Genomic DNA, 15,922 nt, shown 5'->3' on the forward strand with positions numbered 1-15,922 from the left:
GATGGGATCCTGGCTGTCTGGGTTAAATCTCAGCACTTCCAATTATTAGCTGTGTGACTTTGAGCAAGTTACTTAACCTCTCTGTGACCTGGTTTATCATCTTTAAATGGGGATTAGCAAACAGCATTGGTGTGAGGATTACAGAGTTCATACATGTAAAAAGCTTAGGGCAGTGCCTGCCACATGGAGGGTTACATACAAACATTGCTATTCTTATTTGCTGGTCATGTTCTCAAGTACGGCTTGTGTTACCTAGAGACAAGCTCATCAGGGATCAATCCAGAGCAAGAGCTAAAAAAATATGTTGGCATATTTAACATTTTTATGCTAGCTGTGATGTTCTGAACTAGCTGCTTAATCTGTCCCTGAGTAAGTCTGTATTTTTCAATCGTAAGAAGCTCACTATGTAATAATATTGGTCATGGTAAAAATGGTTTATGTGTAACTAAGACACCAATGAACATGGACATGAGCATCAACATAGACATGAAACTGCAGCAGAGTCTGAAAGTAACCAAAAATGTGGATAGTATTTTGAATTTATAAATGTTTCTGAATATAGATAATTACTTATTATTCCCTAGGGATCAATAAAAGATGTAAGTTATCTCTAAGGTCAGATATGGCTGGGGATTTGAGACAAAAAAGGGAAAAAATGCAGAACTAACAGCTACAAAGCTTAGAGATCTCATTTTTCGAAATAAACATGTGGGCAGCTTAACAGACAAAGACCTGGGAGCAAAAGCAGCGGTGAGAGAAAAATTACGGATCCCAGGAGGGCAGAGGAGGCCCAGGGTTCTGCTTCTTACCACGAAAATGGTTGAAAGATAAAAAACACAGGCAGCAGAATTTCCCTTCTAATATAAGAATATTTAGCACTTTCTATAGACTCTAAAATTCCAAATTACTAAATATTCTGCAGATTCTGTGAAAACAAAACCAAAAAATAAATCTTTGCCAAAGGGATTTAAGTTTTCTATTAGTTTCAAATGGAAGTTAACCTATTTGTAATATATACATATATAGTTACTCATTTCACTGGACTTTGTGATTTGATGTATGACTGCTGTCATTTGCATGGAGTTAAGTAATAATGGGCATTTTAAAGGTTAGGAAAGCCAGAAATTATATGGAAATCTTATTTAAGTGAAATTTTAAAAATCGAATTATCTTTTAGATGACTCAAAAAACACTGACCATGACTATTTTAAATCTGTATGCATAGTCAAAAACATAAATTCAGATACACAGACTCCAAACTAAAATGATACTGGATTTTATCACTATTCTACAATTAAATTATACAGTCTGTTGTATTTTAATTTTCCACTAATAAAAGGGAAATAGAAAATACATAAACTTCAAATGCACAGAGACAAAATTTATATAATACAGAGTCACATTTTTTTATTTCGGCCTGGATGGAAACCTTAAAAGGAAGATGAGATGTACTCCGGTTACACTTGAATTGTACAATGCAAAAAGGATTTTGGCACCAAAAAGGTTCGATGCAGAGGATAATACATAGCATAGTGCTCTGTAATTACAGGACTTGTATTTCAGAAAGAAATGAATTTTTGTATGATGTGCTCACTTGGCAACCCATTTTTAAAAAGTCTAACTGTAAGCCTTGATGTCAAAGATGGCTGCCTGGTGTCCCTTTGATGGGCCCCATCATGACACATGGAGCTGAATACACAACATAAGAAATATGTACTAATTGTTATTGCATGTTAGGGGCTGCTTATGATCCTGATTTACTTTTAATTCCAAGCTCACCTAAATGAAAATAAATTTGCCAGAAAAGAATAAGCCCCTTTTCACCAGACTTCATAAAAATCAGGAGCCTGTGGAGCTGAAAATATACTCCAGAAATATTTTTGTAAAGGAGAGAATTTTAGGTAAACCACCTATTGGAGCTAGGATACAGATAATTCGATGGAGTAACATCCTATATGTGGTATCAATTTTGGTGTAATAAGAGATGCTAGAGATTTACAATAAAATCAGTTCTGCTTCTCAAAACATCCAAGCCACAAATCTGATACATGAGAAGGCGAATTAATGAATATGGGTGAAGTTCACACAGAAGTAGCAAAGATAACAGGTGTTTTCTCGCAAAAAGGACATTTAACAACATAAGTGGACTGTCTATACAAGTTCAGGACATGAGAAACGATCCAACAGGTCGTCAGTAACTTGTATGTATACATCCTCATTGGGAAAAGTACATTTGTGACCTGCATCTGGATGTGGAAGCTTCCTAATTTTTATTTTGAACCTGTTTGTCTAAGTGTAAATGCAGAAAAACAAAACACCTCAACATGTTTGTAAATCAGGGTTGCAATTAAGAAGTACAAAACTGGATAAGCCCTGTCATAATTTTGCTATTCAGAACTGTAAAAGCTGGTAGAACCTAGCTGGTGGTGGTTTATTTTCCCTAAAATTTTGAAGCTAATATTGAAAAAGTGAAATTTATTCCTTTTCTATTTTTCCCTGAATTTTTCACAATGTTAAGCTCCAAGTGACAACGTCTGTGGTGACAGTTTGGTTTTCCTCCATTGGCTGTGAAAGAGAGTGAAGCTGCATGCTTTGTTCTGACTGGAAGATGCTGTTGTATGGATAAGCTAAGAAATGCCAAAGTCTGAACGCTCAAGCAGGTTGCCAAGCCCTTTGGTTTCTGGTTTAATAGCGACCTAGTGAACATCATAATTTGATCATTTTAGTAATTACACATCTGTAGCAGCTTGGCTTAAATTCAGGCCACATGATAAATCTGAAGTCTTCTCTCCATCCCAACTCTTTCTGGAGCTAAGAGTTGTCAGCTTCAGCAAAAATTCCCACATTCCCACACTGCTCCTGTGTGCTTGGAGCACCCCAAGCTGAGTTTGCTGCAGTGAAATAACACTTAATCTAAGGCAACTGAGAGTTTACACACCACCATAGCCAGGCTGGCTTGAGGATCTAATGCTGTCACCTGGGAGAGGCTCCCAAGAGTCATTGCATGTTACCTTTTCTCTTTTTCACATGCCACTCCTACCAAATTCCAAATGAATCTTAAAAACTCACTTCCCAGGATAACCCCAATGGTTTACATTATAGGGTCTTTAAGGCTTGCTTAGACATCTGCTGATATACTGTGATTATTCAGAACATTTTTTCCATTAATAATAGTAATCCCCTTAACCCAGATCTGGAACAGACAGGATTTTAGTGATTGTCAAGTCCAAGTTAAGTCTGCTGCTGAATTGCACCTCTGCAGGAAGAGAAGACTTCATTTGAAACCAGAGAGTCTCATAAACACTAAAGTGTGAGAACCAATGATACAATCAAATATTTTAATTTTGCAAATAAGAACAAAGTGAAATGATTTATCTATAAACCCCGAACTTCTATTAATGCCAGGGCAGGAGTTGGGTATCAGATTCCCTAATGCCCTCCCTGCAAGGCCCTTACATAAAACATCTCTGGGCCACGAGGCACATGTTCCTGGTGCTGCCTTTAATTTAAGCCTGATGAGAAACTATTTCCTGCACTTGGGGGCTGGGATAGGTGTTTCTAACACTGGCTGGCAAAGGGAAATGCTTTACTTCCATTTGGGGAGAAAAATTATCTTACAGAAGAAGGTTAAAGCATTAGCTGAGTATAGGGCCTAAAAACCTTGGCAATCTCCCTTTAACTGATCATCAGCTGACAGTGGAAAATGAAGTGCTTTTTAAACTAATCCTAAGAAAGATTCCCAAGACATGCCCCTGTGCTTCTGTGCCTTATGTGCTGAGCCTGCCATCTTGGTTACCTTGCCTTTAGCCACACCCCCAAGAACCTGATAGAGGTAGTAATCAATTGTAATTTGTTACAGTTTAAAGACCACAAAAGAAAAGCTGAAAACTGGTTCAGGAAAGCAATTTTTGATGTGAGGGTATTAATGATTAATTCTCCTGAACCTTCAGTAATAGGTAAAATGTCAGAGTTGGTGACAGTCACTTAATTGCTAGTGCAATTCACAATGCCTAAGAATCGACAAGGTGGCTTTTTGTAGCCCATTATCAAAGTGTCAACAATGATTACTGCCAATAGAGTTACACAAATGCCAATTGTGGGGCAGCTGTTTTCTTTCAAATAGGTTCCAGGGAGGAGGTTATATGTTAAAAGGAATTTTCTTATTGTGACCCTATAACTCCATTACACAGGCTTTCCTTTACCTAATAAAATCAGACATGAATTTCGAGAAGGACTGTGCAGAACGATGAACAAAATGCATATTTGTGTAAATCCCCAGGACTCTCTCTCTCAAGAACATGGGCTTTTTAGAGTCAGGTCAAATCTCCCAGAAATCAAGTGAGTCCAGTTGTTTTCTTTTACTTCCTTGGCTTCCCTGCTGAGTAGCTTGCTTGCTGGCAGCATGCTAAGACTGTCATTTGTAAAAAGCAGGCTGCTCAGCTATAATTACTAATTTGATGTCACACTGGAATTGCAGCGCAGCTGTGAAAAGATCGACCACCAGGGAGATTCGCATTTCTCTGTCTCATTTAGAGGCGGCTAAACTGCTGGAGCCATGAATGGAAGATGCCCTTCCATTAAAAAGGAAAGAATTAAAGAATAAAACAAGTCATAGCAGCTGTCAGAATCTGACAACGGTTTAAAAAAAAAATCCACTGTTCTGCTCTTTTTTAAAAATATAAGACATCTGTAGCTGCGTGTTCTGATACTTGTTGCCATGAAAGTGATTCCATTATTGTTGCAATATAACTTTATTTCCTTCAGTTCTATCTGCATTATTATGCTAATACGAATCACATTAATTATGTGCCAAGCTGAAATGGAAGGGATGGAACTTGTCTGTACCCATGTCACTAAATATTTGACAATTTTAAAACTTGTCATCAACAAGTTAGAAGTATAGGAAATTAAAACAATTATGACTCAAATGAAAGGAGAACCAACAATTTCGATTACTAATTAAGCCAGGTCAATGGAGATTCTCTATGAAAACTGTACTCTGCACCATGACAATTATGTTGCAGAGAATATGGTCACACAATGACAGCAAGGAAAATAATATTCCTGCAAATCATTGATTTCACTTGTAAAAAGCTACAATGTAGAATATAAGTATTTTTAGCCTTTCTCAAATACTTCTTAGCTGAGGTTCATTTTAGCAGTGGTTGTTTTGACAATATTTACGGTTTTATTTGTGAAGACAGAGAATAGAGACTGCCTTTTGGAATAAGGTAAAAACTAAGGAACCAAAGTGGAGTAGTGGGTGTCATCATGGCCACAATTCTTACTCAGGGGTTGGCTTCTCATTATGATCCTAAAAAGTTAACATGGATCTTTAAACAGTCCAGGTATTTCTCCTAGAAACAATCCCAATAAAACTAAACCTCAGAGTTTCTCATGGACTAACACTTAAATACCTATTTGAGTCTTGGGTACCTGGAATTGAAGCTCAACACCCTCATGTTATGGTGAGAAAACTGGGGCTCAGAGAGGCAAAGAAACTACACGAGGTCATACCTGGCTAGGCAGTGGTAGAGTGGGGTTAGGACGCTGCTGTGCAGCTGCCCCTTCCAGCCTGCACTGTATGTTACCGCACAGAGGGCTGTGTGCCAAGACTGTGATGCACCTGAAACATTTCTTTCAACCACACTTAGAACTAGAAACTGCTTTATTATTCAGTGAGACATAGGGATCACTGACCTGAGTTAGAGAACTGCAGCTGAACACTGCTCAGTTCCATGTGCTTCCCACTGGTGCACAGGGGGAAGGGGAAGAACCAGTGGTGGGGAACAAGAAAGAAGGTGTGACAATAAGAGGTACTCTTGCAGCCTGCTTGCAGCACTGTGGGCAGGCGTGTATCAGGGTACTCACCTTTTCTTTGTCACTAGCTTCTCTGGCCACTGTGGAGCCCTGCAACACAGATGTAATGAAATCATGCACATGAGCAGCATCTGGTTTCACATGTTTAAAATATGCAAACGTTCCAGGGAACACGCAGAACTAAACAAGCACCAACTTCACTGCGCAGCCTCACCCCAACCAAGCTCTGTCCCCGCCCTGATCACTCTTTGCCAGCCGTGAGCTGCTCCCTCTGCAGCCCCTCCTGTTGACCCATCCCCAATCCTTTCCCTGCTGTGTCACCTCTGCTGTCTTTTCCCTGGTTCTTGTCCCGCCACCGGGAATTTGAAAAACTACCATCCCTTGAATGATGACTTACTAAAACTCAGGATCAAAACCATGCTCTCCTTCCTGCCTCAACTGCCAGGAATGGTTGGTCACATGATCTTCAAAGGTGAAGTGGGTCTTCAGCTGGCCACTGGGACACTAAATGCCTCTTTTCCCACATTATGTCTTCCAGATGTGGACATGTCCTAGCTCGGACTGCCTTCTTCACATCTGAGAGTATGGGGAATACTGTTTCCCTCACTGATTGACTAAGACCCTGTAGGTGCTTTGACCCTTCACTTTGGAGAGCTTGTAGGCAAGCACACATATATTTGCATCCCTTTCCCCAGGCCCTAGGCTGAGAACAGGGGTGTAAAGTGGAAGAAAACACAGTTCTTGATCTCAGCCATTTCTACTCTACTGCACTGGATTTCAAAATTCAGAGCCCTGGGGTTGTCTGAGATGACCCAAGTCCCCCTCGAATGCCAACAGGGGGGCCTTGGGGTAGAGTTCAAGAAAAGAAACCTTCCTTTGTTTGTAGAAGATTTTAATGCAAAAGAAAAGTTGAGAAACAAATGGTTAGTGATTCTGAACTATGTCAATACAATGACTATTTATTCTTTGTGCTCCTCAGTGACCACCAGTGTCTCACACAGCACTGCTCAGCACTGGCTGAATAAATGGCTGGACAAAGGCCACAACCAATCCACTGCTCTCCCGTCCTCTCTCGCAATGGACAGCCAGACCACGACTGGGTCAGTGGCGCCATGTGTTTACCTGACCACCTCTTAATAGATATTTATTGCCCTGGAATACTAGCATTAGCCAATCATTAAGAGCGCTTATATGTGACTCAGGAAAAGTTAAAGGAGCTTTTAGATAGTCTCTTCTTAAATAAATCAAAATTCTTACTCTATGACCATCTTTCATTTAAGCAGCTCAGGCATTGATCAGGATGTGTGTAGCCTGTAACTCACAGAGGAGACTAAGACGAGGAGATGCCTCACCTCCTTAGGGAAGGAGCCACATCAGGCTAGAGTTTCCTCCACTCAAATCTCATCTGCCTGGTGCTCAGCATTCCCAGGTCTAGATTCAAGAGGCCCTGCTGCCAGCCCAGGGAAAATGCTCAACCTTTCTTGAGGATGTGTCAGAGAGCACGCAGGTGATCCACTAAATGAAGATGGGACTGTTCACAAAGGAAAACCTGTGGTCGTGGGTCCAGCACCACAGCGCGTACCCTCTGCACACTGAACCCAGCAGCTATCACTTGCAATGGTCTATTTTCCTTCCTTTAGGGATTCTTGACTATGGACCACAAATACCTGTCTTTGGACACTGATCTCTAACAAAAAAATGCTCCTAAATTAAAAAAAAAAAAAAAGGTGGGGGGTGGTATTTGTAACATGTCAGCATTGCCCATGATGCTGGGCAGAGTAAGAAACTATTTATTCTGCTTTGCATCTTTAACCAAGTTTTGGGTCTGTGGGTTTTCCCTCCTATAATAAATATCATTTGCCCTGCTTCTGATTCTCCCTAGGAGAGAAGCTTCATCTATATGTAAATGAAGGTCATTAGCTAGAAAAATCTCATCCAAGCTTAAATTAATTCAGAATAAAACAAAAATAGAAAAGTAAGGTTTATAAGTCAAGGCCAAGACTTTGACTCATGACATGATGCCAGATGTCCTGGTTTCGTCATGACACAAAGTATTGTCACGAAATGAATTTATTTATTCTATGAGCTAAAAAAGGGAGATGAAATTATGAAGCCCAAGGCAAATTAAAATCATAATATCCAGTCTATAATTTCCATCAAGGTTGGTCTACTAGGTGCCCACCTGAATGAAGCACTACATTAGGCATGTCAGGGGGATAAAAAATAGGGAGGGCGAGACACTTGCCTTTCAGATTCTTACTTACTCACTGATGGAATGGGTGAGACAACCAAACTTCATTGGTTTATTCCCTTACTCTGTGCATTATGCTAGACACAACGTATGTTATCTCATTCAATCCTCACAACAATCCAGCAATTGTAGGTAAAATAACCCTGTTTCACAGGTGAAGAAACTGGGTCTCATAAAGGTTCAGCAACTTGCACACAGCTAACAAGTGATACACCAGGACATGCAGCTTCAGAGGTCACTCTGGCTTCTGACATGGGACAGTCAGACCAGGGAAGAGCCCTGCGTTACTCCATAGGGTACGCTAAGTAGCACTGGAAAGGCTTCTTGGCAGAGATGGAGCCCAAGAGCCCTGTAAAGGGGCTGGATTTCCAGCAGGGGCAACTGCAGGGAAAAAAATGGCTATGAGTTGGAGGCAGGATAGGGCAAGGCTGTACTGCCGACTCTTCAACAACATGGGTTTGAACTGCGGTGGTCTACCTATTTTTTTTTTCAGTAAATGTATTGGAAAAGTTTCTAGAGATCTGATAATTTGAATAAAACATTTTCTTTTCTCTAGCTTACTTTATTGTAAGAATACAGTATATAATACATATATAAAATATGTGTGAATTGATTGTATTATCAGTAAGGCTTCCAGTCAACAGTAAGTTATCAGTAAAGTTTTTAGGGAGTCAAAAGTTAAAGATTTTTTTTGTGTGTGTGGGATCTGGACTATATGTGTGTGGGGGGGATCTGGCACCTTTAACCCTTATGTTTTTCGGGGGGCAGCTGTATTTGGGAAGTTTAATAGTTCATCTAAACTCCAGAGGACAGGAGCTAAGCCTAGACCATTCTTCCTCCCTTAGACAAGCAGTTCTCGAAGCATGGTTGGTACCCTGGGGTCCCAAGGTCCCTTCAGAGGTCTGCAAGATCAAAACTATCTTTACAATAGTACTGAGCTATTATTTATTTGCTTTTTACACTGTCTTGATATTTGCATGGATATGGCAAAAACGATGGTGGGTAAAAAATGTTGGCAGCTTACCATAATCCCAGGAGCAACACCAAATGGTACTAGTAGAGTTTGTCATAAAACAGGAAAAAAATATATAAATGTCCTTGATGAAGCAATGAAATTACTTTTATTGAATCTTGGTCATGGCACACACTTTTCAATATTTTATGTGGAACTATGCATACAACACTTCTGTTTATAGAGAAGGGATGGTTTAAGAACAGTCATTTTTGTAATGGTTTGAGTTATGAGCTAAACTAGTCCCTTTTTTTTTCCTTTTTGAAAGAACTGGCAATCTATGTGAATTCAGATCTGGGCATTTGGCAGGTGTCTGTTAGAAGATGAACGTGGTGGCTGCTGTCAGTGTGTGTGCTGGATGCGCTGTGGGCTGTCACTTCAGGGAAAAAAACTGACAGGACTTGTTGCCAATGGTAAAATTTGAGCTTCCAAGTAGAAATTAGAATTTTTGAAAACTTGTATCCACCACATTGAGCTTGGCAGCTTCTCAATACTTGACGGCTTTTCTGATGAGACTGGTGGTAATATTAATGTAACTTTTTAATGTTATGTAATGAAATGTGTCAATATTTATAAGAGCAGCAACTCAGTGAACACTCCTCCCAAACGGCCAAAACATGATGTGTTCAGATCAGTGCATGGGGACAGAACAATGGATTTTAATAAAAGAACACAAAAAGTTCACTGATATGATTTCAGATTCCACATTCTAGCTAAGCTTTGAGAAATTACCACCTATCGGGTTTTGGTGTAGTATCAAAGAAGAATATCCACACATTTCTGAAAAGTTATTAAAACACCCTCCCCCTTTCCCAACTACATATTTGTGTGAAGTCCGATTTTCTTCATACACTTTAGTCAAATAACATCTCAACAGACAAACAGCAGAATCAGATAGGACATCCCAATGGTCTCACATTAATTCAGACATTAAGCAGATTTGCAAAATTATAAAAAAATGCCACCTAGTTCACAACTTTTTTTGATTTGGTAGACAGTTATTTTTTATAAACATATACCAACATGTGATGGTTTTATTATTTTAAATGAATTAAATAAACATTAAAAATTTTCTCATTTTAATGTCTAACATTGTAAATTCAGTAATCATAACCTACATAAGCAAAAGCTTTTGGTCCTCTTTGAGAGTGTGAATGAGTCTAAGATCAAAAAATCTGAGATCCACTGATGAAGAACAAAGGAACATTTTTCAGATCCTTTTCCTGAAAAGGGTCAGTTGGTAAATTTTTAGGCTTTGTGGTCCAAACAGTCTATGTGGTTTACTCGACTGACATTATAGTGCAAAAGCAACTGCACGTGGTACAGAAACAACAGGAACAGTGGTATGCCAATAAAACTTTATTTACAAAAAGGACAAAATTGGATTTGCCATGGAGGCAGGTCCCAGTCTGCCACTTCCTAACATGGACATTCTCCCTCTAAATCAGTGATCATAGAAGTAGGATCACCTCACTCCACTCTCGATTTCCAGTGGCCGCCTCTCACCCACTGTCTTTCAAGTGATCTCTCAGGGTCTGTTCCCTCTGCCAGGAATGTCAGCTCATTTCCCGACCTCCTTCAGGTCTTCATCAATGTCATCTCCTCAGTGAAACTTTCCCTGATATCCTATGTAAAGCTGTAAAATTGTATTCCTTCCCATTCTTTCCCATCTTTATTTCTATCCATAGCACTTATACTTCCCAATATACTATATGATTTATTTACTACTTTAACTATCTGTCTTTACCCACCAAAATATCAGCTCCTGAAAGTAAGTTTGTTCTGTCAGTTCATCACATTACTCCCAGTGTCTAAAAACTTTCTCTGGTACATAGCTGACATTAATAAATACCTGTTGAATAAAATTAGCCATGACACCTCTAATATGTAAAAGGTAAAGCCAGCAAGAGAGCCTTACTTAAAATAAGTAAGTGCACTGCTAATGGCTTGGTGGCTTTATGCTCTGAACACCTCCCAAGCATTTAGCATGATCAACTATAACATTCATAATGTGGATGAGGAAGCTTAAGTATTTAAAATTAATCTCACCTTTAAGTCGTATTTCCTATATACAGATAAGCGGTGGCTGAACACATTTCTTGTAACAATCACATATATTTCAACTCCATCAACATTAAGCCGGTACATGCCCAAGAATTGGGGAAGAAGGGTGATCCCATGACATTCCACTATATACTGCGTAGGAGAAAAAAAAGTAAAAAATATTCAATGAGAAGATCTTCACATCTGATCTAATGAAATAAAAAGGGTTGCTCTGCCTTGCCTCTGAAGGATGGTTGGATGGTCTTAGGCATATGAAGACTATAGGGATCCACACTGCATGAGCACAGAACAAAGAACATAATAGCACTGTGAGCCAGAAAGATGTGTGCATATACATCCTGGCACCTCTGCTAACCAGCTGTGGGATCTTGGGCAACTTACTGAACCATTCTCATTTTAGTTTCATTTTCTGGAAAATGAGCACCAAATTCCTACCATAAAGGAAGGTTATTATGAGAATTACAGATAATAGTATTTCAAAATACTTCAGTTGATGCCCATGTATAGGCACACCTTAGAGATACTGTGTGAGTTTGGTTTCAGACCACCACAATAAAGCAAATATCACAATAGAGTGAGATAGTTTTTTGGTTTCCAAGTGTATATAAAAGTTATGCTTAGATTAAACAAGATGGTGGCATGAGAAGTGAGGCAGAAACCTCTTCCCCAAACTACATATAACATGAAAATACAGCAAATACAACTAATCCTGAAAGAGCGACCAGAAAGAAGATTGCAACAGTCGGCCTACACCTGGGGAAGAGAGAAGACCTCATGAAAAAGGGTAAAATAGCAAAGCCATGATCTGGCAGGACCCAAGCCCTCCCCGCACCCCAGCTCACTGGTGGGAGGAAGAGAAATGGAGTGGGGAGGGAGTAGAAGCCCCAGGACTGCTAAATACCCACCCCTGGAGATCTACTCTGGGAACATGAACCCATATTACATGGTGCTACAGAGATTAGAAGGGTTGGAAGGCAAAGACAGGTGGAATACTCAGAGAGACTGCGATTCCAGCCGCTTGTGGAGAACAGGTACCACAACCAGCTGCTTTGGGACAAAAGAAAGGCAGGCACATTGAAAGACTTCCCAACAGCAAGAAGTGTCCTAAAGAGGCAGGGATTACACAGAGCTTGCTGCTGAGGAGAAAGGACAGGTAGACAGAATTGTCCTGGCACACTCAGCCCAGCAGGTTGGGAGCTTTCAGGAGCTTTATGTGCTCCATCCCCCTGGCTGGCAACTCAGCGCTGAGGCCCCCCACTGCAATACGCAGCCTGCTGTCCCTTCCTCCTGGCCAGAACCAGTTTGCAAACCTGCTGCCACAGCCATTGTGCCAGGACAGCAAGAGGATGGCCCCGCCTAAGGCGGCTACAAGTACAAAGCACAGAGGCTCCTCCTGGTGCGCTTGGCCCACTGGCTGTGGCAGTGGAGGCAGGCACTACAGCCGGGAAGCAGGAAAGAGTGCCCTTTCCTTCTGGCAGGCACTGGAGCTGCACACGTGCAACCCCCGCCATCACTCCAGGGGATGGGGGGCTCCAGAGAGTAGAGCTTCTGGGCACTAGAGGTGCTGCTGACACAAAGTTATTATTCAATAGTAATCATTCAGAATATGAATGGTAAAAGAACCTGGTACAACCCAAAATCCCTGAAGCACCAGTTGTCATTTCATTATAATCTTCACAGCAACTTCACCAGGAGTAGATTCGATGTCAAGGAACCACATTTTGCTCATACAACTCCTTATCCATAAAGTCTTCTCAGGAGACTGCAGCAATTCAGTCACATCTTCAGGCTCCATTTCTAATTCCAGTTCTCTTGCTGTTTCCACCACATCTGCAGTTACTTCCTCCACTCAAGTCTTGAACCTCTCAGAGTCCATGAGGTCTGGAACCCCCTTCTTTCAAACTCCTGTTAATGTTGATATTTTGACCTCTTCCCATGTTCGAATGTTCTTAATGGCACCTGAAATGTTGAATTCTTTCTGGGCGTTTTCAATATACTCTGCTGAGATCTATCTGAGGAATCACTATCTATGGCAGCTATAGATTCAGCATAACTCTAAGTAAGGATCCTAGGCTTTTCAAAATGGTGAATGAGCACTAGCTTCAGCTTAAAGTCACCAGCTATATTAGCCTCTAACAAAAGAGTCAGTATGCTTTGAAGCCAGGTATTGACTTCTCTTCTCTAGCTATCAAAGATGCCTACATGGCATCTTCTTCTAATGGAAGGCTGGTTCATTTGCACTGAAATGTGCTGGTGCAGCCACTTTCATGAATTCTCTGAGCTGGACCTTCTGGATAACGTGCTGTAGCTTCTATGTCAGCACTTGCTGTTTCATTTTGCACTTTTATGCTACGGAGGTGGCTTCCTTCCTTAAACCTCATGAACCAACCTCTGCTAGCTTCCAACTTTTCTTCTGTAGCCTCCCTACCTCTCTCAGCCTTCACAGAATTGAAGAGAGTTAGGGCCTTGCTCTGGATTAGGTTTTGGCTTAAGGGAATGTTGTGGCTGGTTTAGTGTTCTATCCAGATGACTAAAATTTTTGTCCATATCAGCAATAAGGCTGTTTTACTTTCTTGTCATTCACATACTCATTGGAGTAACATAATAAATTTCCTTCAAACAGTTTTCCTTTGTATTTCCAGCCTAGTTGTTTGGTGTACGAGGCCTAGCTCTCTGCCCACCTATGCTTTCAGTGTGCTGTCCTCACTGAGCTTAGTCATCTCTAGCTTTTGACTCAAGTGAGAGGTGTGATTCTTCTTTCCCTTTGAACACTCAGAAGCCACTGTAGGGTTATTAATTGGCCTAATTTCAACATTTCTGTATCTCAGGGAATAGGGAGGCCCAGGAAAGGGAGAGAGATGGGGAGCAGCCAGTCAGCAGCACACTAGAAACACACACTGCCTTTACTGATAAAGTTCACCATCATATAGGTGGTGTTCATAGTGCCCCAAAACAATTGCAATAGTAACATCAAAGATTATTGCTTGCAGATCACCCTAACAAATATAATAATAATAATGGAAAAGTTTGAAATGCCGCAAAATTACCAAATTATGACACAGAGACAGGAACTGAGCAAATGCTGTTGGAAAAATGGCACCAATAAAGCCTTGCTTGACCCAGGTGGCCACAAACCTTCAATTTCTAAAACATGCAATTGTCTGTGCAGGGCAATAAAGCAAAGCACAATAAAGCAAAGTATGCCTGTACTGTGCTATACTCTTCACCCTTTCGCAAGGGACAGTAATAGCAACAGCAATTATTTTCACTCAAAACTCTGATAAGAAACTTTACTGTTTTGTGCTCCAAAAGCATACTGTTGTGTGCTTTGTGCTCCAAAGGGACTCAAAGACATGCCCTGGCATCTACTCTGAGGCAGGCTCTGCAGAGGTATTTTAGAGGCCCACAGGACATGTACCCTGTCCTGAGGGGCAAACACCAGTTTCAGTTTGGCTGCTCAACCCCACTTTGTCCTGTTCTGCTCAGATTATTCTCATTATGCTCCGTCTTTTAAAACTTTTGCCAGTAGAAGTCTCTTTGATCAACATCTCCATACGGAGCCACAGAGCGCCACAGAACAGAGCAGATGCTAACCATTATTCATGTTGATGAATGTGTTAAAGAAACCTTTCGAATACTATACAGGAAATCATTGACAAGCTTTTCTTTTACCTCCAGGGAAAAACACCCATACAGATTACATTCTACAGCAACTCTACCTTTCTTTAAGATTAATACATTACTATATATTAAAAAATACATCAAATTTGATCTACTTCATCAGCAAGTTTCTACATGCACTTGTTCTCAAAGGCATGGCCCACCTGTGAGGCTCTTTTGACGAAGACCTTGAAAAATATAGATTTAATAAACTTAAAACTCCTGAGTGCATAAATACACACAAACCCACAAACCATAGTGAAGTCTATCATTTTAGATTCCAGTTTTGACAAGCAGCAGTTGGTGCCAAAGGTTTAGAAAGCATTCATGGGTTAAAACTGCAGAACAGAAAATCCTACCCATTAACTGAATTTCTGGGTAAGGGCACCTGGAAAAAAGCACATGGTTTCACGTCTCTCCAGAAACATCTCACTGGGTCTCTGAACTCCAGGGTTGTGGGGGACCCGTACTCTAGCATGATGTGTCACTTCAGGTGGGAGTTACCCAGAAAGGCCTGAATGCTAATCCTCTCAGATTCTTCACCACCTGACCCAGGAATTGCTGTGCCTGAACTCTAACACTGTGGGCACATCTATGAGGATTCCCTGTACCCCCACTGCTGGAGGTAATCCCACATTCAGGACTCTGGGGATTCACAGCCACAGCTTTAGCTGGCCTCTTAGCAGGACTCAGCCACAGCATGCTGTCTGCAGTTCTCCTGGTCCAGCCCTACACTCACTAGCTGCATGACTTTGGGCGAATTATTCACCGTCTCTGCATTTGGGGAAAGGAGGTAATGATAGTACTTAGCACACAGGGTTTTTGTTTAGAATGTAAAGACCAGGAAACTGGGACTGGAGGGCCTGCTGATGACTCAACCAGCAGTAAGACAAAACCCAGACAGTGGGGCATAGGTGGGAAAGGAAGGAAGAAAGAGGCAGAGGAGGGGGACTTCCAAGAGTACCCAGTTATTCCTAAAGCGCTCTCTGAGAAATGAGTTCTGTTCTCAGTGCATGATGGGAACTTCCAATTTCAAAGAATCTCCATAGAACACTGACTTTCCAAAAAGAAGTAACACTGCATTTGGGTGTATCTGTGTGTGTGTGGCCACAAGG

General features: G+C 40.9%; 1 protein-coding gene across 2 annotated transcripts in view; it reads right to left on the reverse strand.

Moving 5' to 3' along the window:
- The window catches only part of PIP4K2A (phosphatidylinositol-5-phosphate 4-kinase type 2 alpha), a 190,160-nt gene that overhangs the window by 19,520 nt on the left and 154,718 nt on the right, over positions 1–15,922 (reverse strand). The window contains exons 5-6 of one of the 2 annotated variants that reach the window (XM_036880919.2): positions 11,133–11,279; positions 5,872–5,910 (exon numbers count right to left, since the gene is read on the reverse strand). In XM_036880919.2, the coding sequence (XP_036736814.1) occupies positions 5,872–5,910; positions 11,133–11,279 (186 nt within the window). The remainder of the gene's footprint in view (positions 1–5,871; positions 5,911–11,132; positions 11,280–15,922) is intronic. The other variant, XM_057498282.1, reaches the window with a different exon arrangement.

Source organism: Manis pentadactyla, chromosome 3 (genome assembly GCF_030020395.1).
Source record: "Manis pentadactyla isolate mManPen7 chromosome 3, mManPen7.hap1, whole genome shotgun sequence".
NCBI lineage: Eukaryota > Metazoa > Chordata > Mammalia > Pholidota > Manidae > Manis > Manis pentadactyla.